At 41.0% G+C, this 24,710-nt stretch overlaps 1 protein-coding gene across 8 annotated transcripts; it reads right to left on the bottom strand.

Moving 5' to 3' along the window:
- Positions 1 to 687: 687 nt before the first annotated feature.
- Positions 688 to 22,969, bottom strand: LOC121922345 (synaptonemal complex central element protein 1-like). Of its 8 annotated transcripts, none has more exons than XM_042451677.1 (13): positions 22,451 to 22,969; positions 20,188 to 20,250; positions 17,746 to 17,805; positions 16,602 to 16,676; positions 15,453 to 15,500; positions 14,815 to 14,869; positions 12,052 to 12,141; positions 10,142 to 10,205; positions 9,594 to 9,651; positions 4,673 to 4,787; positions 3,903 to 3,992; positions 3,167 to 3,263; positions 688 to 824 (listed from the first exon to the last, which is right to left on the bottom strand). In XM_042451677.1, the coding sequence occupies exons 2-12, from the start codon at positions 20,225 to 20,227 to the stop codon at positions 3,206 to 3,208; spliced, it is 753 nt and encodes a 250-aa protein (XP_042307611.1). In that variant the 5' UTR covers positions 20,228 to 20,250; positions 22,451 to 22,969; the 3' UTR covers positions 688 to 824; positions 3,167 to 3,205. The 8 variants fall into 8 exon arrangements, with proteins under 8 accessions (XP_042307611.1, XP_042307605.1, XP_042307607.1 ...); XM_042451671.1 differs by lacking the exon at positions 22,451 to 22,969 and adding an exon at positions 21,944 to 22,197; XM_042451673.1 differs by lacking the exon at positions 22,451 to 22,969 and adding an exon at positions 21,437 to 21,899.
- Positions 22,970 to 24,710: the final 1,741 nt, after the last annotated feature.

Here is a 24,710-nt window from a genome sequence, read left to right as displayed (position 1 = left end):
AGGCTAATGGCCATTTTTTTTTAGTAGAGGCAACAAGATTATGGCTTAAATTTTAATAACAATGCTGAAGTTTTTATTGTAAGTGTTTGCTGTTGTTGTATGCCTAATAAAGGTTGGTTGGCTGACTGACTGACTGACTGACTTTTAGCTTTGCTGTAAGTTATTCAAGTTTTTCATAATGAAGATAGTTGAAAGACTTAAAGCATATGGGCATAGTGCATTTGTGTTTGTGGCCTGGACTAATATTTATTTGAATAATTTAATTTTAGTTTATTTTTATTCTCACAGGCTTGCCTTATTAGAGAACTTCACACAAAAGCTCCAGTATTGATTAATAAATGAAGCAGTATTAATGCAATATTGTCACAAAAAGGTTAATATAGTTGGCACACATTCTTCCGCAGTTTAAAAATATTTTTTTTAAAATTCCAAAAGCAAACCTTGATTTTTGCCATTTTATATAAGGGATACCATTTTTTTATGCCACTGTATTTAATGGGACTTGTCTCAGCTTAATTTAAATCCATTTCAAATGGTACCAGACCTGGTTATGGGCCAGAGACAGCTTTGGTGGCCTTGGTAGATAACCTACACAGGGAGATAGACAAGGGGAGTGTGTTCTTATTGATTCTGCTGGACAAGACTAAAGACTCTGCCACAACAAACTGTAAGATCTGAACAAAGAAGTATATTAAACTGTTTTATTAACCACAGAAATAGTAAGATTTTTTTACTAATGGTTTGCCACGAAGTTCAAGTGAAACATTCCACTCAGATGAGGATTTTTCTTAATCCTAAAAGCAAGGCTTCACTGGCTTGTGAATCTGCCAATGTAGAGAGTATACAGGAAAAAATAAATTAAAAAGTTAGTTCTGGAATCCCCATAAGATTTCTTTTCTTCAATGGGGGAATCAGCAATGTTATTTAAACCAATCCTAACCCAAGAGCTGCACCATTCTGTCAAACCGCCCCCCCCCCCAAAGAAACTCATATTTTTAATCTGGCACTTTGCTTCTCTCTAATTGGAGGTGAACAACTTTCAAGAGCTGGTTTTTAATTTAATTTTATTCTTATTTTTGTGCAGAACTCCCTAGAGTCCTAGTCATTATAGCTAATGGTGAGGGATTATAGGAGTTACAGTCCAAAACCATCTGGTTGTTGCTTTACCCCTGATCAATAACAATATAAGCACAAACATCCTACATCCCACCATTTCGTGGCAGCTTCACAATCACTAGCATATCCACACAATCAACTTTGAAACCACAGATTTATTTTGCCCAGGTTTTTAATCTTGTTCTGTTAATCTCTTCTCTCACTTTGTCATCCTTAGAATGCCAGATTTGGTCTTCTCATCTTGATATTTGGTGTATGTACAGCAGGAATGGTGAATGCATTGTCCTTCCAGGTAATGTTGGAATGCAGCTCCCTTCATCATGCATCCTTGGGTATGCTTTCTTAGAATGATGGGAGTTGTAGTCCAATAACACCTAGAATCATAGAATCAGCGTTGGAAGAGACCACAAGGGCCATCCAGTCCAACCCCATTCTGCCATGCAGGAACTCTCAATCAAAGCATCCCTGACAGGCCATCCAGCCTCTGTTTAAAGACCTCCAAGGAGGGAGACTCCACCACGCTTGGAGGAAGGAGTGTATTCCACTGTCGAACAGCCCTTCCTCTTAATGTTGAGGTGGAATCTCTTTTCTTGGAGCTTGCATCCATTGCTCCGGGTCCTAGTTTCTGGAGGTCCAGAAAACAAGCTTGCTCCCTCCTCAATATGACACCCCTTCAAGTATTTAAACTGGGCTATCATATCACCTTTTAACCTTCTCTTCTCCAGGCTAAACATCCCCAGCTCCTTAAGTCGGTCCTCATAGGGCACGGTTTCCAGGCCCTTCACCATTTTAGTCGCCCTCGGGACACGCTCCAGTTTCTCAATGTCCTTTTTGAATTGTGGTGCCCAGAACTGGACACAATATTCCAGGTGAGGCCTGACCAAAGCAGACGAGTGGCCATATTACTTCCCTTGATCTAGACACTGTACTTTTATTGATGCAACCTAAAATAGCATTGGCCTTGTTAGCTGCCGCATCTCACTGTTGACTCATGTTCAGTTTGTGGTCTACTTGATCCCTTTCACATGTTGTCTCCTTAAGCCAGGTGTCCCCCATCCTATATCTGTGCATTTTATTTTCCCGCCCTAAGTGTAGTACCTTGCATTTCTCCGTGTTGAAATTCATTTTGTTAGCTTTGGCCCAGCTTCCTAATCTGTTCAGGTCATTTTGAATTTTGATCCTGTCCTCTGGGGTATTAGCTCCTCCTCCTAATTTGGTGTAATCTGAAAATGTGATAAGTGTGCCCTCAATTTTGTCCTCCAAGTCATTGATAAAGATGTTGAATAGCACTGGGCCCAGGACAGAGCCCTGTGGGACCCCACTGGTCACTTCTCTCCAGGATGAAAAGGAGCCATTGTTGAGCACCCTTTGGGTTCGGCTGGTCAACCAGTTACAAATCCATGTAACAGTTACTGTACTTTGTCTAGCCCACATTTCACAAGCTTGTTTGCAACAATGTCATGGGTAACCCTTTTAAAGGCCTTACTGAAATCACAGTTGAACCTTGCCTTTCGCGGGGGATCCATTCTGGAACCCCCCCCCCCGTGTAAGGTGAACTCAACCTATGCTGGAGACCCATTCAAGTGAAAGGGGCTTGTGTGTGTGGTAGTACGGCAGCGTGTACACGCTGCCCCTTGCGCCCAGCGCCGCTTGAGCACATAAGCTCAAGACCGCATATAATGTGGGCACACTGTACTATATCCACAGCATTTCCTTCATCTATCAAGCTAGTAATTTTATCAAAGAAAGAGATTAGATTTGTCTGGCATGACTTGTTTCTCTGAAACCTGTGTTGACCCTTTGTGATTATGGAATTGCCTTCTAGATGTTCACAGACTCTCTTTTTAATGATCTGCTCTAGAATCTTTCCTGGTATTGATGTCAACTGGACGATAATGTGTTGGGATCCTCTTTTTTCCCCTTTTTGAAGCTGGGGACAACGTTGCCCTCCTCCAGTCTGCTGATTTCTCCTGTTTTCCAGGAGTTCTCATACGTTCCCCACTTGTGATAGCTTCTTTTAAGAATTGTCCAAACAACTAAGACACTTAACCTTTATTCCATACTCTGTTCTAGCACTCAGCAAACCATGTTAAATCTCCTCAGTGCTGTCACTGTCCACCTCCATGTCCTTCATCTCTGCTTTTAATCTGAAAAAGAGATTAAACAATTAGTGTAAAGTGGAAGCGGGGAGGTGCAGGCGGGGAGGGAAACAAACATAAAATAACAGAAAACTTAAAGTGTTGTTGAAGTTTGTGGGGAACTTTTTAGCAAAATGACTATGGTAACATATTTCTATTTCACCCTTCCACAGGGATAGATAATAGATGAAAGTGCTTCAATAAAGGGGATCAGCTACAGTATAGCCACATTCTATTTATATCATTTTTAGTAGCATGAATGTGGAGCTACATCAAAATAGGTATGGTGATATCAAGTAATGTAGTCACAGCTATCACTTTCTATTTTTTACACAGAGAATGGAAAATGTTATATGAGAACCTTATAGGCATTTTTCCAAACATTAAAAAAAATCAGGTTAGAAATCTGAGTAACCAAGTGAGTGAAACTTTATAAATTTAGGATCATTGTTTTGCCAAATCCTGTTGGATCCCAGATAGAATTTAAAAGTAAAAACATATAATATTTCATCCCATTTAAAATCTTTTGATCACAAAATTACCACAGCCCAAATACAGAGAAGCGGTCATCACTTGTTTTCCAGATGAGAAACCAAGAGCAGGGTCTCTGGTTCCAAAGTGCCAAAGGCATTCCCAGTTTCTGCGCACCTACTACATTTCTGCTGCAAACTCGAACTGCATTTAGTGGTTATTTCCAGATACTCTTTTGCTTTCTTGTTTTCTTCTTCAAAGAGCTCCCTAGAGATGTAAGGGAAGAAATGACCATTTTCTCTAGCCACATTTGACAGGGTATGACTTTCTTTCTAAGTGAGCCACACACTTTCAGAGCCATTTTAAGAGTCCCCTGATGGACAAAACAAAGTACAAAAGAATCTTCCAGTGGGTTTCTATATTATTTTTCTCAAAGCATTTACAGAGCTTATGAAGCTATTTCTAGCCTCAACCCTTCTCCCAATCCTCTCATTACTTTTTAAAGGAGTCAATACACTGCTCATTACTTTTCTATTATTTTTAATTATTGCGGGTGTAAAATCCACCTAAAAAGAAGATACCTGGCCTAAAACTTGGGGAACCACTGAACAAATCCCTAGAAAGACATCTATAACTACTCTTCCTCTAGTAATAAGAAAAACCTGCCTTATTGACTGGTATTAAAGCCAACAAAATTGCCAATTGCAATAGCAAAAGGAATGGTCTTCTATACACCCTCCTTACCTGAAAAAGTAACATGTTAGATTACCAACATTACTTGTACATATTAGTTCCTAGCTCTAGGTGGCCCCCCTCTTCCCCATTTTTTAAAAGTAATTTACAATTTAATAGTTTTATTGGATATTCTGCAGGGGTACCACAGAATGTTAGGGGGGGGGTCTGATCACTGTTGTCCCAAAGGAGAGTGTAGCTTATTCTTCACCTACAGGGTAGCTGCAGCCTCCTGGCTCTTCAAGAACTTCCTTTCCTCACTTAAGGTAGACTGGGTCAGAAAATCCAGTTCTTCCTGAATATTGTCCAGTTTCTCCTGGAGCAGTTTCTCTGCAGAAATATTACAACACACTGGTGGAAAGCAATTCACAATCAAAAAATTTAAAAAAATCACTTGCCTCAGAACAGCGGTTCCCAACCTGTGGGTCGCGACCCCTTTGGGGGTCGAAAAACCCTTTCCCAGGGGTCTCAGAGGAATTGCAAAAAGCCACTGAGGCAAGCAAGCAGAAGAAGTGGCGGGGGAGAAAGAAGGGCACCGGGTTGGGCTGGGCTGCTGGGGCTCACTGGGGAGATAGAGGACAGCCTGTCTGGGCCTTGCCTGGGCTCAGAGGAGGGGGGGCAGGGGACAAGAAGGTAAAGCCAGAGCATGGCCACTGCCTGCTTCCCCTCCATCTCAGAGAAGTGGGCCAGGAGGCAGCCCAGCTGGGGACAGAGAGTGCCTGGCTCGGGGGCACTGTCTGAAGGAGGGCTCCCCCTGGGCCCTTTCCTCCTTGTCCTGCTCTGGGGACTCGGAAGCTGGTGACAGTGTCCTCCGGGGAGGTCTGGTGCTGCTGCGGCTGCCTCCTCATGCATGGATTGAAGCATGCAGTGGGAGCCAGCATCTCTCTCTCTCTCTCTCTCTCTCTCTCTCTCTCACACACACACCCATTCCCATGTTTTTTGTTGTTGCGTGCCTTCAAGTTCTTCTTCTTATTATTATTATTATTAACCTTTATTTATGAAGCGCTGTAAATTTACACAGCGCTGTACATGCAATCTTTTTAGTTAGACGGTTCCCTGCCCTCAGGCTTACAATCTAAAAAGACATGACACAGAAGGAGAAGGGAGTGGTGGCGGGAAAGGGTAAGAGGTCCAGCAGTTCCTCTCAACCTCCGAGGCCTGGACCAAGACAGATGGACTGGAGGGAGGGCTTGACTTCAAAATGGAAGGTTAATCATTTTCCAGGGAAAATACATACTCTCAAGTAGGATAATACATATACAATACATAGGAATACAGGAAATGGATCGATAAACAGGCAACAAAAGAACATCAGATAGTAAGCGACAATTATGCAATGCCTGGGAAGGCTTCTCTGAACAGGATGGTTTTCAACTCCGTTCTGAAGCTGGTTAAAGAAGTGATGGCTCTTGCTTGTGGGGGAAGAAGGTTCCAGGAGTGAGGGGCAGCAAGTGAAAAGGGGCGAATCCGGGATGGGGCAGAGGAAATCCTGGGCTGAGACAGGAACCCTTGACTACCAGAACGGAGGGCCCTGGTGGGAAGGTGAGGAGAAAGAAGGTCTGATAAGTAAGGAGGGGCCAGTCCATGGAGAGCTTTTAATGTCAACAGCAGGAGCTTATACTGAATGCGGAAAGGGAGAGGGAGCCAGTGAAGGGATGCCAACACAGGAGAGATGTGGTCAGAGCGGTGGGTGGAAGTGATAATGCGTGCAGCTGAATGCTGGACAGAGATTAAAGGACGGAGGTGAGAAAGAGGAAGCCCAGCCAGGAGGACATTACAGTAATCAAGTCGTGAGATCACTAGGGCATGGACCAGGATCTTGGCAGTAGAGGCGGAGAGATATGGTCGGATTTTGGCAATATTGTACAAAAAGAATCTACAAGCCTTGGCTGTGGTCTGGATCTGAGGGATACATGACAGAGAAGAGTCAAAGATAAAACCAAGACTGCAGGCTTGCTGGACTGGTTGAATGGAAATGTTGTCCACAGAGACAGAAAAGGAGTGGTGAAGGGTGGGCTTAGGAGGAAAGACAAGAAGCTCCGTCTTGGACATGTTGAGCTTCAAACGCCGATGGCGCATCCACTGCGAGACAGCTGTAAGGCAAGATGAGATTTGCTGTTCAAGCCTTGGAGAAAGGTCGGGGCAGAAAGATACAGCTGGGTGTCATCGGCATACAGATGGTAGGAAAAGCCAAAAGAGCTGATGAGTTTTCCTAAGGACAGTGTGTAGAGAGAAAACAGAAGGGGACCCAGAACAGAGCCCTGGGGAACTCCAACAGATAAGGGAACAGGAGAAGAAGTCAGACCCCCTGCAACTACTGCAAAAGATCTGCCAGACAAGTAAGATCTAAACCAGTCGAGAACAGAGTCTGAGAACCCACGGTCAGAGAGTATGTCAATTAGGAGACAGTGATCAACAGTGTTGAAGGCTGCAGACAAATCGAGAAGAATGAGAACAGAGTAAAAGCCATTAGCCTTGGCCTGTAAAAGGTCATTCGAGATCTTAGTGAGAGCTGTCTCTGTGGAATGCCTTTGGCAACCCTAAGGTGACCCTATCCATGGGAGTTTTCTTGGCAAGATTTCTTTGGAAGAAGTTTGCCATTGCCTTCCCCTGAGGCTAAGAGTGTGAGACTTGCCCAAAGTCACCCAGTGGATTTCACAGCAGAGCAGGGAATCAAACCCAGGTCTCTGCCAAGCTCCTGGAAGGGACTGGAGGAGGAGGTTCAGGCGGCGCCCTTTGCTCTGTGGTGATGGAGGAAATTTTCCTCCCCCATTGTCTTCTGTGACTGTAAGTTTGCTCCCTCCCCTCCCTCTTTGCTCCCTCCCCCTCTCTTCCCTCAGCGTTGGGCACTGCCAGCTCTTTCACCTCCCTCTGCTGCCACCGCTGCCCCCAGGCTCTCTACCCATGTGAGTGGCTGCATCCTGATGTGTTGTAGGGTGGTGAGCTCCTCTTGTTGTTGTTCTGTGCCTTCAAGTTGTTTCTGGCTTATGGCAACCCTAAGGAAAGCCTGTTGCCACAATTTATTTAGAAGTAGTTTTGCCAGTATCTCCTTCTGTGGCTGAGAGAATGTGACTTGCCTATGACCACTCAATAGGTTTCCATGGCCAAGTGGCAATTCAAACCCTGGTCTTCAATTCACAAATCACACTGGGCAAAATTTGCTCAGAGAGTTTGCCACTGCCTTCCCCGCAGCTGAGAGAGTGTGACTTGCCCAAGGTCACCCACTGGGTTTCATAGCAGAGCGGGGAATCTAACCCAGGTCTCCAGAGTCCTAGTCCAACTTTCAAACCACTACAGTGCACTGGTTCCTATTCCTATGAAATAATTGCAAACTTTTTTGCTGTTCTTGTGTGTCTTCAAGTCCTTTACAACTTATGGCAAACCTAAGACAACTTTATGAGGTCTTCTTGGCAAGATTCTTCAAAGAGGGGTTGCCATTACCATCCTCTGGGGCTGAGAGAGTGTGACCTGTCCAGGGCCACTTACTTGGCCACAAATTGTACATACCCCAGAATGCATCACCCAGTATATTGGCAGTCCTTCCCCCAACACTTTCTCATTTCCCTCCAACCATCTCATTGCTGGGAGATGGAAATAATTTTTAAAGCAACATTTAAATCTTGACTATTTTTTTTAAAGTAAGGTCCAAAATACACTGCAGAAATAATCCATTTTGAGACCGCTTTAACTGCCCTGGCTCACTGCTAGGGAACATGGGAGCTGTAGTTTCTTGTGGCCCCTGAACTCTTTGACAGGGAAGGCTAAATGTCTCACAAATTACACTTCCCAGGATTCCTTAGCATTGAACCAGGGCAATTAAATTGGCCTCAAACTGGATTATTTCTGCAGTGTGTTTTCGACCTAAATGGCCCATATGCTGTTACCATTATTCAGTTTTGTAGCTGTTGTTATAAATTGGAAAGACATAGAGTGCAAACTGCTCAATATATTTATCTTCTGAAGTGAGATGTGCTTTTCCAGCTGACTCTCACCTCTAGGAGGCAGCTGCCAGGAGGATGAGTGGGGTGGGAGCACAGTGCCATGGGGGGCATTTGGAACCAAATACTTTTAAAGATAACTCGCCTCACTCTAGAAATCACACTACTACCAAACAATGTCAACAATAGGAATAAATGTTTAGGTAATGTTGTATGTGTGCTGCTTGTATTCAGTACTTGTAACACAAGATCTAGGATGAATGCAATGGATAACCTTCTCTCTGACCAGCAGCAGAAAGTTCACTCTCTCTCTAAACAACTCCTGTCACCACAATGGTTTTGGCTACTTCTGCAGAGAGAATGAATCCTCTTTTATTTTCTTTCTAAAGCAGGAGTTGGGAACTTCTAAAAGAAAATTCCTTCTTTGTTTTACAAGTGTAGTATTAAAGACAAAGCTATGTATAGTCATACTAGCTATTATAAGAATATGTCACACACACACACACACACACACAGAAAGAGAGAGAGAGAGAGAGAGAGAGAGAGAGAGAGAACCTTGAACCAGCCTCTCTGATTTGATTAGCACATGATTTCAGTTCAGGCTGACATTGCCCTAAAGGAAAGTTGCAAGCATGGTAGGCCTCATCTGTAAGGCTGACACATGCCATAATTTCCAGACTTGAAAAATTACTTTTAAGAAGCATGGATATAATAACATGCTGAAGTCATCCATAGCTGGGACTCAGAGGAAATCATTTTGCCACAGCACTGGATTACTACAGAATTTGTAGTTTGATAAGGCACTTAAGTTTTCTGGCATTGAATTCTGAGTCCAACACCAAACCACAAAACCCAGGATTCTATAGGTTGGAGCCTTAGCAGTTTAAAGTGGTGTTGAAGTGCTGTAATTTTATAGAATGAAAAAGACACACAAGGGTGGGAGTGGGAATAATATTTTTCAAGCAACAAGAAAATTAACAACATTCAATATTCCACAATAATTTGATGTACTTGTATACTACACAAGATTACATGATAATGGGTAAGTACTTACATTGACCCATGGATAAGTCAACTCAGGTTTTTGGGTTAATTTTTTGACCTAAATTTCTAAACTTATACATGAATGTATACAGTAATTATTTAGAAGAACCATTGGTGAGTTAAGAAAGAGCCCCAAAATGCTTCAACTTCTCACCTTCCTTCAGCAAACGCTCCTTACTCTCTTTCATGTCAGCCACTGGCTTCTCCCTGGACTGAGAAGACAACAAACAGAATACAATGGAGTGGAAAAGGAGTCATTTTCCCACTGAGGGCCTTAAGTAAAAGTAATGCAGAAGATCCATTAGTAAGGAGTCCTGAAGGTCTTTTAAAAGTGCTAAAAGCTGTCATGGTGTGGGGGAAAAGGCTAGAATTCAAGGAGGTGATTTTCAGAGTGATTCTAGACACAGGGTTCTTTAAACTAAAATTGAACAATGCAGTTACTCTATCCCTTTTCTTCTTAAAAGATCTGATGAGTTAAGAAAAAGTTGGAAGTAATTACAAAACAGGATGTTATCATCCAAAGCCCCTGTAAAATTAAGTGAATGAGGCAGAGCAATGGCATAATAGAAAGTCTCACCTAAAAGCACTCTCATTCTGATAGCTGAAAATGTCAATTCACATGTGACAATATGCAAAATCAGCCTTACTCAATCAGTATGACAGAAGTATAGTTCAACCCAAAATCAAGGGTCTTGATCTTACATAAAGCTCCCAAAGACTCTTGTGCTTCTCCATTAACTCATCAAGTAGCTGCTCAAATTCCATTCTGAAATAGAAAAAAAAAAATGAGGACAAGAGTAGAAGTAAAAGTTGCAAGGTAGACAGCAGCACATTCCTGCAGTGAGGAACACAAAACCACTTGTTATGCTAAGGCCACAGGTCCAACTATTCCATTGCTCAGTATTCTACAGTAGCCATCCAGATGCGCCCCAGGGAAGTTCACAACTAGAGCAAAATAGAAAGTGCTGTTGGTAATGTTGGCCAGAGGGATTCTCAGAATTGTGTCCCAAACAAGTAACTCTTCTAATCTGTCTTCTGAATATACAGCTTGCATAAATCTTTCATGGTTGATTAAAAGTGCTAGGCCAACCTACAAGAAGTCAACCTGCAAGAATTGCCTAAAACCCCTTTTTATAATTACTTATGCTAGAGGCCATCACTACCTCCTATGGCAAGGGAATCCATACACTTAGGTCTAAGTTCAACTGTTAGACCCAAGAAATCAGCAAGGACTTGGTAAATCATATTAATTTTTAGATTCACTTGGTCTGTACTAGTAGGGACTAATAACTGAACAGAAGCCTATGAGTGTGTTAATAATAATAATAAAATCCTTACTCCTAATTTAAAATTCCCTCATTCCAATCTGGACTTCAATTTCTTGGAAGGGACAGTCACGGAAGCTAACCCCTGACTCCAAAAGTGTGAAAGATGGTCAAGATCCCACAGTAGTACATCCAGAGTTCCTCAATATGTGGCGGGATACTTTCAACACAAATGTTTTGCCGTTGTTACAGCAGCATGGCACCATTAAAGATACAGCTACTGGTGTAAAAGTGGAAGAGGCAGCAGAGGCAGTGTCCCACCTGTCACCTTTATCTACAGCACTGCCACACTCACCACTGTTGTCACCCTTATGTCCTCAGAGGAATGCAAAGAAAAGTGGGAGCAGAGCCAGACTGACTACATGGGAGCAGACAGCTTTGACAACATCAAGAAAAAACTTGATGCCTACCCCCAGTAGAAGCACTTGTATCTGCTCTACAGATGTCAGCAATACAAGGACTTTTCAGAGATAAAGCAACTAGGAAAGTCAGATAGGGTCATTTAGACTTGATAGCAGCTTTGCCACTGCTCAGCTGAAGACAGTTGGCAGTACTGGCAATAAGAAGTGAACAAAATCTGTTTTAAGTATGAATCCTTGTGCCAATCTTGTGTCCAACAGCCAGATCTTTTCCTCTTGCACAAAACCTAATGAACATGGCTGAAGAGAACTCAATGGGAACATGGCACACAACTGTCTTGAATCTTACTCTTTAGATATATAGGACTATCCTTTATCTCCTTCCTTCACCTCCTCGATTTACAAGTGTTAATTACATTCTTTGATTACATTCCTTGTTAAAGTGACATATTCTCTGATGAAAATAACCCAACGTTTCTATTGATTTTCACATGTTGTTTGCTCAGCACAAAGCTGGAAGTGTTGATAGATGGCAGATAGAGAGGATGCACTTTGAAATAGTTGTTAAAATTCTTAATGTTTACATTGGGAAAACAACCGGAAAAGGCTATATAAGGTGGGCTCTAAAAATATTTGGCTGTCTCACTTTGGACTTCACAAAGTGTATACTTATTTCTGCTACAGAAATAAACAGTGATTTTTACTCTTTGCTCACATTGTTTTTGCTAATTTGACCCAATCTAGGCAATTAAGCTTACTCTTGTAACACAAGTATCTGTGTGAAGTGGGTATCAGCAGTTTTTGCCTGCAGTGGCATTTGATGAATCTGAATATTATGGGTTTTTGTTTTTTTATAAAATAAGACCTTCATTGAAATCAGGAGATGATATACATAGCATTCTTGTAATTCCATGTTTCTAGGAAATACCTCTGCTCACTTTGCTTCAGTTTCTCTGCATGGATCTTGGCTGTGACTGCCTCAATTCGCTGCTTACACTCTAAGTTCAGCTTCTGTTGCCTGATAAACAAGACAAAGTGTAGTTTCAAAAGAAGCCTTGCTCAATATTTTGTAGTAATAGCCTCCTCAACTGTGCAGTACATATGAATGGTAAGATATAAACATTTTAGATTAATTCAATTTGACAGCAGTCCTGGTCCTGAAATGCTGTCAGCCTGGTTTCCTCATCTGCTGCATTTCTGGCTGCAGCTTTGACAATTTGTGTAAAACAGAAGTTGCATTTCTTTGTTCCTTTCTGTGGATACTATCTTATGTGGATTATCCTATCCTAAAATATTCTTAGTATCAATACACTTAGGGCCAAACTACATGCAAAGTTTGACATGTGTATACCAAATTTCACACGTAGTTTGGTCTAAAGTGCCACATTTCACACATTTAGCTTTATATATAGTTTGGCCCAAGGTGTCTGGATGTGAATTCCAGAGCCTAGAGTACCATCACCACTCTTATGCACTTAAATGCTCTTTCTTTTCTTTCCTATGTCATTTTAGGCACTGTGGTTGAATGAAAGTCAAATGGTGCATAGGGTGATTCCTGGCTGCTTTTGTAGCATCCTAATATCTATTAAATATAGCTTATAGGTGGGTGGGAAAATAGCCGTCCAGGGGGTGATGCCATTAGGTTACTATTAAAGAACATAATCAACGCATCCTTTAGGGAGGGCTATCTTCCATCTTGCCTTAAGCAGGCAGTGGTTAAGCCACTTCTAAAGAAGCCTACCCTTGACCCCCTGGACAGAAATAATTATAGGCCTGTTTCATTGTTACCATTTTTGGGAAAGGTAATTGAAAGAACAGTCGCCATTCAACTCCAAGCAATCTTGGATGAAACAGATTATCTAGATCCATTTCAAATCAGTTTTAGGGCAGGCTACGGAGTTGAGACGGCCTTGGTCGCCTTAGTCGACAATCTCTGTCCAGGCACCGACAGGGGAAGTGTGACCCTGCTGGTGCTCTTGGACCTCTCAGCGGCCTTCGATACCATCGACCATGGTATCCTTCTGGAACACCTGAGAGAGCTGGGAATTGGAGGCTCTGATTTGCAGTGGTTCCAGTCCTATCTCTCAGGTAGATTCCAGATGGTGTCGCTTGGGGACAGTTATTCCGCCAAGAGGGAGCTCAGGTCGGGCATCCCTCAAGGCTCGATTCTGTCCCCAATGCTGTTCAACATTTACATGAAGCTGCTGGGCGAGATCATCTGGAGACATGGGGCGGGGTGTTATCAGTACGCTGATGACACCCAAATATATTTCTCTATGTCTCAGACTGATGCAGTGACTAAGGAAGCATCTCTCCTCTGAATGCCTGTCTTGAATCAATAATGGACTGGATGAGGGAAAACAAACTCAAGTTGAATCCAGGTAAGACAGAGGTAATAGGGACTCCCAATCCGGAGTTATGTCAGCCAGGTCTGGATGGGGTCACACTTCCCCTGAAGGACTCTGTCTGCAGTTTGAGGGTGTTCCTAGACTTGTCTCTCCATATGACAGCTCAGGTGGATGTGATAGTCAGGAGCACTTGCTTTCAGCTTCGGCTGATACGCCAACTGCGCCCCTTCCTGGAGTGGGAAGACCTTGAAACAGTAGTACATGCACTGGTAACCTCTCGGCTCGACTTTTGTAATGTGCTCTACATGGGGCTACCTCTGTGTCAAGTTCGGAAACTTCAACTGGTACAGAATATGGCAGCCAGCTGGTTACTGGCACATCTAGATTTGCCCACATTATACCAGTTTTAAAATCCCTTCACTGGCTGCCTGTTAGTTTCTGGGCAAGATGAAAAGTGTTGGTTTTAACCTTTAAAGCCCTACATGGCTTGGGTCCTGATTTCTTGCGGGAACACCTTCTCCCATATAATTCTCCCCACACTCTTCGTTCTGCTGCGAAGAATCTGCTTCAACCAAAGAGGACTAGACTTTCAGCAGTGACCCAGCGCTCCTTTTCAGCAGTTGCTCCTAGACTCTGGAACGACCTGCCGGATAAGATCCGTCAGATTACCACCTTGGAAACCTTTAAGAAAGCTATTAAGACGGATCTCTTCCAGCAGGCCTTTCCAGACTAGGTCCACCTCTATTTTCCTGCCTCCCCCCCTCCACTTCTCTCCCCTTTTCTCCATCCCTTTTTCCATCCTATCTGGTCCCCACTATACAGTTCTTTTTTTTACAGATCTTCCATTGATTTTAATTGTGATTTTATACTACTGTTTTAATATCTGTCTGGTTTAATCTCTTTTTAGTATTACTATATTTTTATATTGGGGGGGGGATAGGGGTTTTAGAATTTTAACTGTATCCTCTTTTATTGTTGTAATCCACTTGGATTCCAAGTGATTAAGCGGAATATAAATAAAATAAATATTATTACATTTTTATTTTTCCAAAGACTGTATTTGCATAATCAACAAATCTTGAATTAACAGACAAATTTGGTGACAACTGCAAGATTAATTTTAAGTTTATGTAGCTTTTCTTTGAATATAAATTCTTCACTGTTTTATGTTATTTCCTTCCAAGCTTTTTGCTAACAGTTTTCAGTTTATGATAACAGATTTATTAAAAAATATTTAAAATGAAGCAGAATATTTTGAAAAATATGACACACAAAATAACCAAGCAAAATAAAAGGAGAGGGACCAATGTTTCACTTTTAACCAAATGAACCATAAATCTCACCTTTGCATTTTGGCTTCTGTCTCTTCACAGTGAAACTGCATAAGTTTACGAGTCTCTGGAAGGAACAGCAAGAGAGAAACACTCAGATATTGAAGAAAATTAAAGATCTGAGAGGATGAAATATTAACAAAAATGGATAGTACTGGGGAAGAAGTATTGGGGTTAATGGAAGGGTGGCATCTTAGTAATGTACAGAAAGAAAGACAAGGATGTCTATCTGAATGTTCCTGCACAACAGTTGCATCATTGGGGGGGGGGGGGGGGGGGAGAGAATGAACATCCAGTAAGGTTTTTTTTCTTTAAATTAAACTGGAAAGAAGAAGTGCAAGCAAAATGGTACAGGCCCCGAGGAGAGGGAGGACTACACTGCTCTTCACTAACAATGCCACAGACAATACCCAGTCAGTATCCATGGAACACATTCAAGACCACATTTATACCACAATCAGAATAATAACTAATGCATGTTCTGGAGGAAATGTTTTGTAATGTTCAGATTAAAATGCCTATCAAATTTAATGCTCAGGAAAATGGCTGTCCCTGAAACAAAGATGTAGCCTCAAGGGTTATGCTTTGGATGTGTTCTGAAATGCATTCTGCTGAAGTCTTCAAATAATTTTCCTCAATCCTGCTGTCACCTCTCTTTTCATTCCATATTTCCTCAAGGGATGACTTCTCGGCATTCACTACAAGACAAGGAGAAAAACTCACTCAGTTACTAGTTTTGTCATATTACAAGGAAGGAACATGCAAGAGGTCCCAGCTGGTGCTTCTATGCCACATGAACAATGCACATTAATGCAACATTAACCCATGCAGAAATCTGCAAAAATTGTGTCGAAAGTGGTGCGATTTACGGTTTTGCACAGTTAATGTCGCATTAATGCCCAAGTTGTGCAACGTTGTCTTAAAGCAATCCCACTCTTATGGGATATTCCCGAGTTTAAACTCCGTTTATCCATGGGCTTGGTCAATCCCCTCCTGTGTGATAAACTCTGAAGTTTGGGATGCACTCCCAGGTGACAGCCATATGGTACAGTGATTAGTATTGGATTGGGTTTTGGGAGACCTAGGTTCTAATCTCCACTAAGCCATTAAACTCATTGGGTGACCTTGGGTCAGTCACTGTCTATCAGTTTGACCTAAGTCTCAGGAATAGTGTTGTAAGAATAACACGAGTAAGGAAATAAATACAAGTAATTAATAATGGGATTGCACCTAAAAACCCATTAAATACTTCTGTGAAATATGATAAAAGATAGCAACAAGTACCAGAATATTTTATCATACTGGTTTCAGACTACAGCATGGTCTCTGAGCAGTAAAAACCTGAAATATCTGCAACAGAACTATGGGGGAATCAGTGACAGAGCACTTTAAATCCACAACCATGTTTAAAAGTGTGCTCTTGCACTGATTTCCCCCATAGGAAAAAGGAAAGGAAAATTATTTATTATTAGAAGCGGAGTGTAGTGATGTTATTCCCAAACCACTGCTCATCTGAAAAGGGAGATTTGCATTTACTAGGAGAAACCTTTCAGTTTCCAACTGTGTGTGTCATAAACAAACATTTACATGTTACAAACCAATCTAGACAGCGTCTTTAAATACATTTGTGCAAGAGAAGTACATGAGTTATTAATCAAGTAGTTCCAGTACACAAACACACAAGGAGATTTATAGCATAACATAGTAATTATGAGTGGACTAGGTGAAGAATATAGGGCCCATATGCTTCAGATCCCACACGCTGTCATCACATAATGCTGCATTATTACTACACCTACATTTTTCGAGCTCCCTCTGCAATGACTTGCTATGCTCCTTTGCCTCAGAAAGCTCCTCACTCAGTATCTTCTTGGCTGAGAAAGAAAATGTATACGCTTAGAATAAATTAAAAGATAATAGCAGTGACTGCCAAATGGGCATGTGAAGCCCAGAATTCAGTGCTTCTGGATAATATCATGGGGGAAAAGCCTGAATGCTGTTTTAAGTGGTAAATATGTTTAGAGGCATGGCTGGTATTAAACTATTACCTTTCCTTTCCTTATCTTTGATGCTACATTACTATATTATGTTAGAGTTAAAACATGTTAACTATCATTAATCATTTGTTACTCAAAACTAGCAGAAATGAACTCACGTGTCTTTCCCAAACCACAGAGAAAATGTTTCCTATTATTTCATATAGCAATTATGCCAAAGTTAAGAGGATGAGAGTCAATAGGAGAAAATGAGTATCATGAGCCTGGTCAAATTTCCAGAGAATTATAAGAACAAAGACTACTGTTGTATTCTAGTACCATCACTAAACTTTCTACCATTACAACATAACTGACCATTGTTACTTTCACCTTCCTAATACAGAATCAAAAGACAATGCCACTGAAATCAATTCAATTTGTCCTGATTTATATTATTAGTAGTGGGAAGGGGTCATGCACACATGCATACATTTCATCTGATGAAACAGACTGAGTCTATGAAAGTGTATGCTACAAACTTCCAGGGAGTCTAGAAAACGTGAGGGCCACATTTTCTCCACCCCACTGTAAAATTCTGTTCAGTGTAATTTGAGTTAGGGAACAGAAACTAGAAAAATATGAATTACTAATGTGATATAACTTGTGTGTAGAATTAAATCAGAGGAATCGGTGCATGCAGGGAAAAAAAGGAATAAGATCAGGAAAAGAGGATTTCAGAAATGTTGGCTGTGCTTCCTTTGTTCAAAAGGGGCATGGGCATGATGAGTTGCTGGTGACTCTTTACCTTTTCCCTCTTTTTGGAAACCACATTCTGGAAAGTTCAGCCTTTGTAATACAAGAGTTATATCAAGGTTTAGACTTGGCAACCTTTGCCCACACATATAGCCTGCTCAGCAAAGATTTTAACCTGACAGGTAAACAAGACTAGCCTCTGTCTTTTCCTTACCTTGCTGCAGTTTATTGATCCTTTTTACTAAGTCTTCAATTCTTGGCTCTAAATTCCCCACTATAAAATCAAGTAGAAATCAAATAACAGCTGAATTATCCATGTTATGCTACTAGAACAATTAATATGTTAAAAAAACAGTTGATACCAACATCAGGGTTGGTTAAAGTCACTTTTCTGCCTGAGGTGAAGGTCAAGATGGCACACACTTTCCTTCTGCATACAAGTGCAGTCAGAAAGTTCTTCTTCATCACTTCCAATGCAAGAGCACACCTGGAGATATCAGGCTAGTATAAGCAGTGCTAGGCAGTTCTCTGGGACCTGAAGCTTTGTCATCTCAACATTTTAATGAAACTCCTTGTCTCACAGCATGTGCTGCCTGAGGCAGTTATTATATCTAATGGAAGGATATTCTAACCCTGCCCTCACACACACACACACACACACACAATTATGCACCATCCATCACACAGGGCCAGAATTGGGACTCAGAATCTCCACCATAAACAATATACAGAAAAAGTCTAATAATTTTGATATCATATTTGATGTTTCTCCCATGCCCCACATTACTACCACTAGTTTGTTCATCCAAGAAGTTTCCTCTGACCTCACCATCCTCCAACTGTGTTGTTGCCCCAGGCCCAAAACAAACTTTCTCCTTTTCCTTCCTGGGAGGCTTCTGATCAAATCAGTACTGCCTCCCTTTCTGTTCAGGGCTCACAGCATCCAAAAGCCACACATTAATTTTCTAAGAGCTACATGGGGCCCATTAGCCTAAGTTTAGCCACTGCTGACATCTAAACAGTTTTAAAATCATTATGTACATATTAGTAATTATGCGCAAATTGTTGTATGTTCCTCTGTGAAGCAAAAGATAAATAATGCAGTGATGTTCATCTGTCTCTCTTGGGTTGTATAGAATTGCTTCTTACCACTGTATGGGCATACAGCTCTATGGCAAGAACAGATGTTCTAGCAGGGATAGCCCCTAGGATTAGGCAGATGGCAGAGCGACGCAGATGCATCAGGGAACAGATGGTGAAGCCATGAAACCATAAGGTACCAAGGCAATATATAAAATCCATAAAACAATGATATTGGCCAACCAAAATGCATGGAACACATCACTCAAGCTTTCAAAGCTCCACTAGCTTCTTCACTGGGCAAAAGGTTTATATATAGACAATAGGCCTACAGTTTGTATTAGACGTTGTTTCTGTTATACAGTGAGTCCTTGGTATCTGCTGGGGTTTGGTCCCAGGACCCCCTGTGGATATCAAAATCTGTGGATGTTCAAGTCCCATTAAATATAATGGCACAATAAAATGGTGTCCCTTATATACAATGGCAAAATCAAGGTTTGCATTGAAGCTTTTAAAAAATATATTTTCAAACCATGGATGGTTGAATCCTTGGATAAAAAATCCATGGATATGGAAGGCTGACTGTAGTGCAGTTGGCTTGGAAGGATGTCAGTGCAGGCAAATGCCAATTCCCTCTTGGCCGTGTGGAGAACAAGATAAAATTTAAACTCCATTAGCAACACTAAAATAAGTGCTCTCGGGATCCAGGTTGCCTATTTTTATGAAGCCACATGCCCCTTTTTAGACAGAAAACATTGAATTTCTCAAGAAGTCTCTGTACTGCTACATTTGAAAAAAAAAGTTTAGGTGTATAGGTAAAACTCAGCCAATCAGGGTCCAAAAGAAAGGTTTTACTTTTGATGGAGACAGATCCCTCCAAAGCCTGCATGATTGTGTCTTATTTTGCTGGATTAGTTCCGCAGTTGGATGTAGCCACAGAAGATTCAAAGTCAGGGTTTAGGGGGTGACAACATAACTACCCCTGAATATGTTTCAAGATTTGAAGGTATTGAGCGAGAGCTGTGTACCACATGGCATGTCACCTAAGCTAGCCTGTTGCCTTCATAGGTGGTGGCCAGTACTATACTTTCAATCAACATTAAAGTGAGATTTAATTAGTTTGGTCAGTTTCTGTACATGGGCTGTGAGAGCGGAAGTGTCATCTTGTCCTTCACCCCAGCTGAATCCACATCTACAAAATAATTCAGCTCCAGTGCAAAGTATCCTGCTCTGGCTTGACCCCATTATTGCCACAGTCCCTGGTTTTAATCCAAACACAAATTGACCTCAAAAGTCACACACTTCCCTCCACTCAAAGTCACACAGGTACAAAAGGGCATTTCTACCACTGTCCATGTATTCAAAGAATCAGATTATTTTAGGCCTCTATGTTGTCGTTTTATTCCCAGTGTGTATAGCCAATAGACTTCCTTGTTTTCTTGTCATTTTTATGGCCCACGTGCACTCCCACATTGAATGATTCCCTCACCCAGGGAGAATTAAATGCCTCCTCATTCAGTTTATCCCACATTTCAAGTCCCCCACATGATCATTTATTCCTCTAAATTCAAAATACCATTCTGCATTTGTTTCACAAGTGACAGTATCTCCTCCATTTTCAACGCAAAGTCCCAGGGATCTGGAGAGAGAATAAAAGCAAAAACAGAATTGTCTGGATGTTGTCATACCCCAGAATCTACCTCATAAAGTCAGTCACCCAGGTCTACTTTAAACCGGGCAAAACCTGGGCATCACACAGCCTTTGTGTAACTTGCTTGGTACAGAAGAGTTCTTCTCTTCTGCCTCAGCTCTCCATCTTTTAAAGTGGAGATAGTGGTCTATTTCATATTATTACGAGGCAGAGAAACAACTGGAGAGAATAAACATAACAATAGTTAATTCATTTATTAAGTTCAAGGATTCTTAGTAACTGAGCCCATCTTCTGAGACTCTTTGTGTATCCCTATCTTATAAGGTTGGTCAGGTGCCTTTGAAGGACTCGAGGATTTTTTGTGTCAGTGCCCAAAATATGCAGTTTACCTGCCACTTCATTGTAATCTTTCTAAAAATGAGTACCATTCACCCTGTTCATGACATGAGCATTTGAAAGTATTCAAGATATTTTTATTGTTGTTACCAAAGTCCTGGAGGCGGCAGAAAATCAAAAGGCTGGTAATAAATTCCTTAATGCTAGCCATGGATTATATACCTTTTGAAGACTGCCTGTTTGTCTAGTAGATGTGTTGATAGCCCTCATTTGTAGAACATACCCATTAATTATGCCTATTTGACAGCCCAAATAGGGCCTGTTTTACTTGTTAGCCAATTGTCAGAAAAAAGGTTGAATGCCCCTTTCTCGTCTTTAGCAAAGTGATACTTCACCACAAAAATGACCTATTGGGACTTTATGTATCAGAATAAAACATGGAATTTGTCCCTTTGTTTGGTGACCTGTGGTGATCGATTGTACTTCTGCTGCCCGCTCTTTGCACCTGTTTTCTGGACTTTAGTACATAGAGCTTGCTTGGAAGACCTTATTATTACATCAGAAGGGATGATATGTTCCCCAAAGCTAAACATATACATACAGTACATGGAGAAATAAACACGACATCCTTTCAACTAATTCAGGATCACATTGGCCCTTCGTATTTACTACTTGCATCACCTCCTGTTGGATTTGCTATCTTTCCAACTGCTGGGCAGGTAGACCAATAATATTCTGCAGTTTCTAATTTCTTAATTCTAAACCCAAGCTTTTTTTTTTAAATTAAAATAAAATTAGAAAGTAGGCTGAGGGGAGAATATTGCTGTAATGTCCTGACCAAATAGCTGATTTGTAATGAAAACACATCTCAAACACAGTGAAGGAGTTATTCCTCTCTTGTCTTGTTTCCCTTCCCTTCCCTTTCCTCTTGGGAGTTGGGAAATCCTTTCATCCCCAAAACCCTGACTTTTGAGTCCTCTGTGGCTACATCCACACTGCAGAACTAATCCAGTTTGACACCAGTTTAACTGCCATATTGAGATGGAATCCTGGGATTTGTAGTTTGTTGTGGCACAGAGGCAGCTAAATGTCTCACAAAACTACAGTTCCCAGGATTCCGCAGCATTGAGCCAGGGCAGTTAAAGTGGTCTCAAACTGGATTATTTCTGTAGTGGGGATGAAGCCTAACTCGTTAGGTTGGGGGGCTACAGCTCTTACAAATAGCAATGGTGGGAGTTAAACAAGGTCACTTGCTCTAAATACTTTGCATTCTTCCCATGTTCAAGTTATCTGTTATATATTTTGGTTTCTGCTTCCTTTTTTTGGTCCTGTTCCACAATCTCACCTGGATTATTTCCCTCCATAGCCTTGCCACTAATTCCCCCCTGAACTCCAAACTGCCTCCATCTAGATCACCATCCCCCACAAACTGTCTTTTATGTTTTCCCGCCTTTTTTCAACTGCCACTTTTCAGTGGGACTCTTCAGAAACGGGCTCCTGACTCAAAATGGAGCCTCTTGTGAAGTTGAAGGCTCCCATGGCCGACATCCATAATTTTTTGTGCCGTTTTCGGGCTACGTGGCCATATTCTAGAAGAGTTTATTCCTGATGTTTCGCCAACATCCTCTCTGAAGATGCCATCCACAGATGCTGGGGAAACGTCAGGAATAAACCCTTCTAGACATGGCCACATAGCCCCCAAAACCCACAAAAAACTATGGAGTCTCTTGTGATCGTGGCAGATATTACTCACTGTAACCTGAGGGAATGTAGCTTAGTCCCAACTTTGAACCCTCAGGGAGATCTAGATCTAGGGCTTTATTGTCTACATGGACAAATTACTCCAAATTACCTCCCGGATCACTGCATACTGTTTATATGATCATGTTGTTGTGTGCCTCCAAGTCGTTTCCAACTTACGGAGATTACAAGATTTGTTCAGAGGTGGTTTGCCATTGCCATACTGAGGCTGAGAGAGTGTGACTTGGCCAAGGTCAACCATAGGGTTTACACAGAAACTGGTCAAAAACAAGGAAAGAAGGAAAACAAAGAGTGGATACACTATATATCTCTAAGTACAGATATCAACAAATAGAGATACTGCACAAATCCTTAAACAATATCAAGTGTAATTAACCAATTGTCAATGAATACAGGAAAGTTTGATCATCATATTGATAGAGAGCACTAATGTCCATAAAGAGTTCAAACTGAAACACCTTGCAAGGATATAGCTGCAAATGGTATGCAGTGATAAGAAGCAAATATTCTTCTCGCTCAAATGAATCCATGGTGGCCAATAAAGGATAGCCATCACAGTAATTCAATAAGATGGAAAATAATCCTCTTCAATATTTAAATATTCTCTCCTTGTTTTCAACCATAGGGTTTCACAGCTGAACAAGGAACCGAACCTTGGTCTCAGGTTGTGGTCCAACACTCAAGCCAGTACCCCACACTGGCTGCTTACATGACGCACAGCCAAAATCCCAAATCAATGCCATTAAATATTTGGTTATTTGTCTTCCCACATCATCATCTTATGAAGGGTGAAATGGTTTTGAAATGCGTATATTATACCCTATCAACTGTCTTGTAATATTTATATATATATTTTTTACTCTGCCGGCTGTTTGCCATAATAAATGAAATGAAATTGGTGCAGACTGTGTTCACAACACCCACAGCCAATTTGGGGCTTCCTCCCCACAACCTACATTTAAATAACTCACTTTTCACTGTGGGTTTTCAAGCTTTCTTTGCAGTGATGACAACGTGACTTTATTTGCTGCAGCACAAGTTATTTTAAAGCTGGATGCATCTGATTTAAATCACAATTCAAACCACTATTTAGAATGACTCAATGTAATCATCTATTTAATCACTATTTAGAATGACTCAATTCAATCATCCCTCCACGAAAGGGCACTATTCCTAGCTATAAGCTTAATATATATTTAACACAACTCATAGTTACTGAAGATTAATCCTTGCTAGTATAATCTTAATATTTACAACCCGATAAAGGTTTCATTTTTAGAACAACTTTTTAGATTAGTTTTACAGTTTTATATTTATATATATGTATGTGTATGTATAGATAGATTTAATTTTACTATTAGAAATACATCACAGATAGATAATTATGAAATTATTGTGAACTATCTCCTGTTTAATAGGTTTTGAGAACTGTTAAACCAAACAACCGTTGTAATATTCTCTAGAAATAGAGAAGTAGAAATAAATAAAACAACTAGAAAAAACCACCCAATAATATTACAGAAACCTCTGGAAGAGCATGACCTTGTGAATGAGATAACGGAATTAATTTATCAAAAAATGTAAACACTGCATGAATATCCATTTTCATGCAACGTAATTAAAAATTAATCTCAATTTCCTAATGAATAACCTTTGGACCATAATGCATCTTAAATAGAATTTTTTTCCTGCAGAAAGTATTTAATTTAAAATATCGGATTTCAATTTTAAAAACCCTATTTAAATTTTTTAAATCTGATTTTTAAATTTATTTATTTTTAAATCAATGATCTTTATCCACCTGGCTCCGAGGCCAGAACAAGGTACCCAGCTTTGATAACATGGCTGGGTAATCCAGTCCAACCTCAGCAGCAACACCAGGCAATAAATGGGGACCATGTGGCAAGAGCCAAAAACCCACAGCAAAAGAGAGCAGAGAGGGAAGAATTTGGGGCCAGAATACTGTGGGGTCACCCCAGAGTATTTTGACAAGTGAAAACAAGGCTCTAGATATACATACAGTGCTCAAATATGGCAGATTATCATGTGCATACAAAAAGGATGTTCAGACATGTTGCAGTGCTTCTAAAAATTTGGTCATTCTGGTGTTTTGGACTCCAGCTCTCAGAGGCCCCAGCCCATTGGGCAAATAGTCAGGGATCCTGGGATCTGAGGTCCCAACATCTGGATAACCAGAGCCTGAGAACCACAGGATTAGGATAGACTTCTGTGCAGGACTTCTATCAGAAAGGAGGGAAAGTGCTTAATTTTTAATGCTCATTTTTGTATGTAACTGCATTGTTGCTTTAAATTGTAAGCTGTGTTGAGTCCCAATTTTGGGGGGAAAGAGG

This window comes from Sceloporus undulatus, chromosome 2 (genome assembly GCF_019175285.1).
Source record: "Sceloporus undulatus isolate JIND9_A2432 ecotype Alabama chromosome 2, SceUnd_v1.1, whole genome shotgun sequence".
Lineage (NCBI taxonomy): Eukaryota > Metazoa > Chordata > Lepidosauria > Squamata > Phrynosomatidae > Sceloporus > Sceloporus undulatus.
The sequence above is the reverse complement of the archived record's forward strand: the minus strand, read 5'-3'. Positions and strand labels throughout refer to the sequence as shown.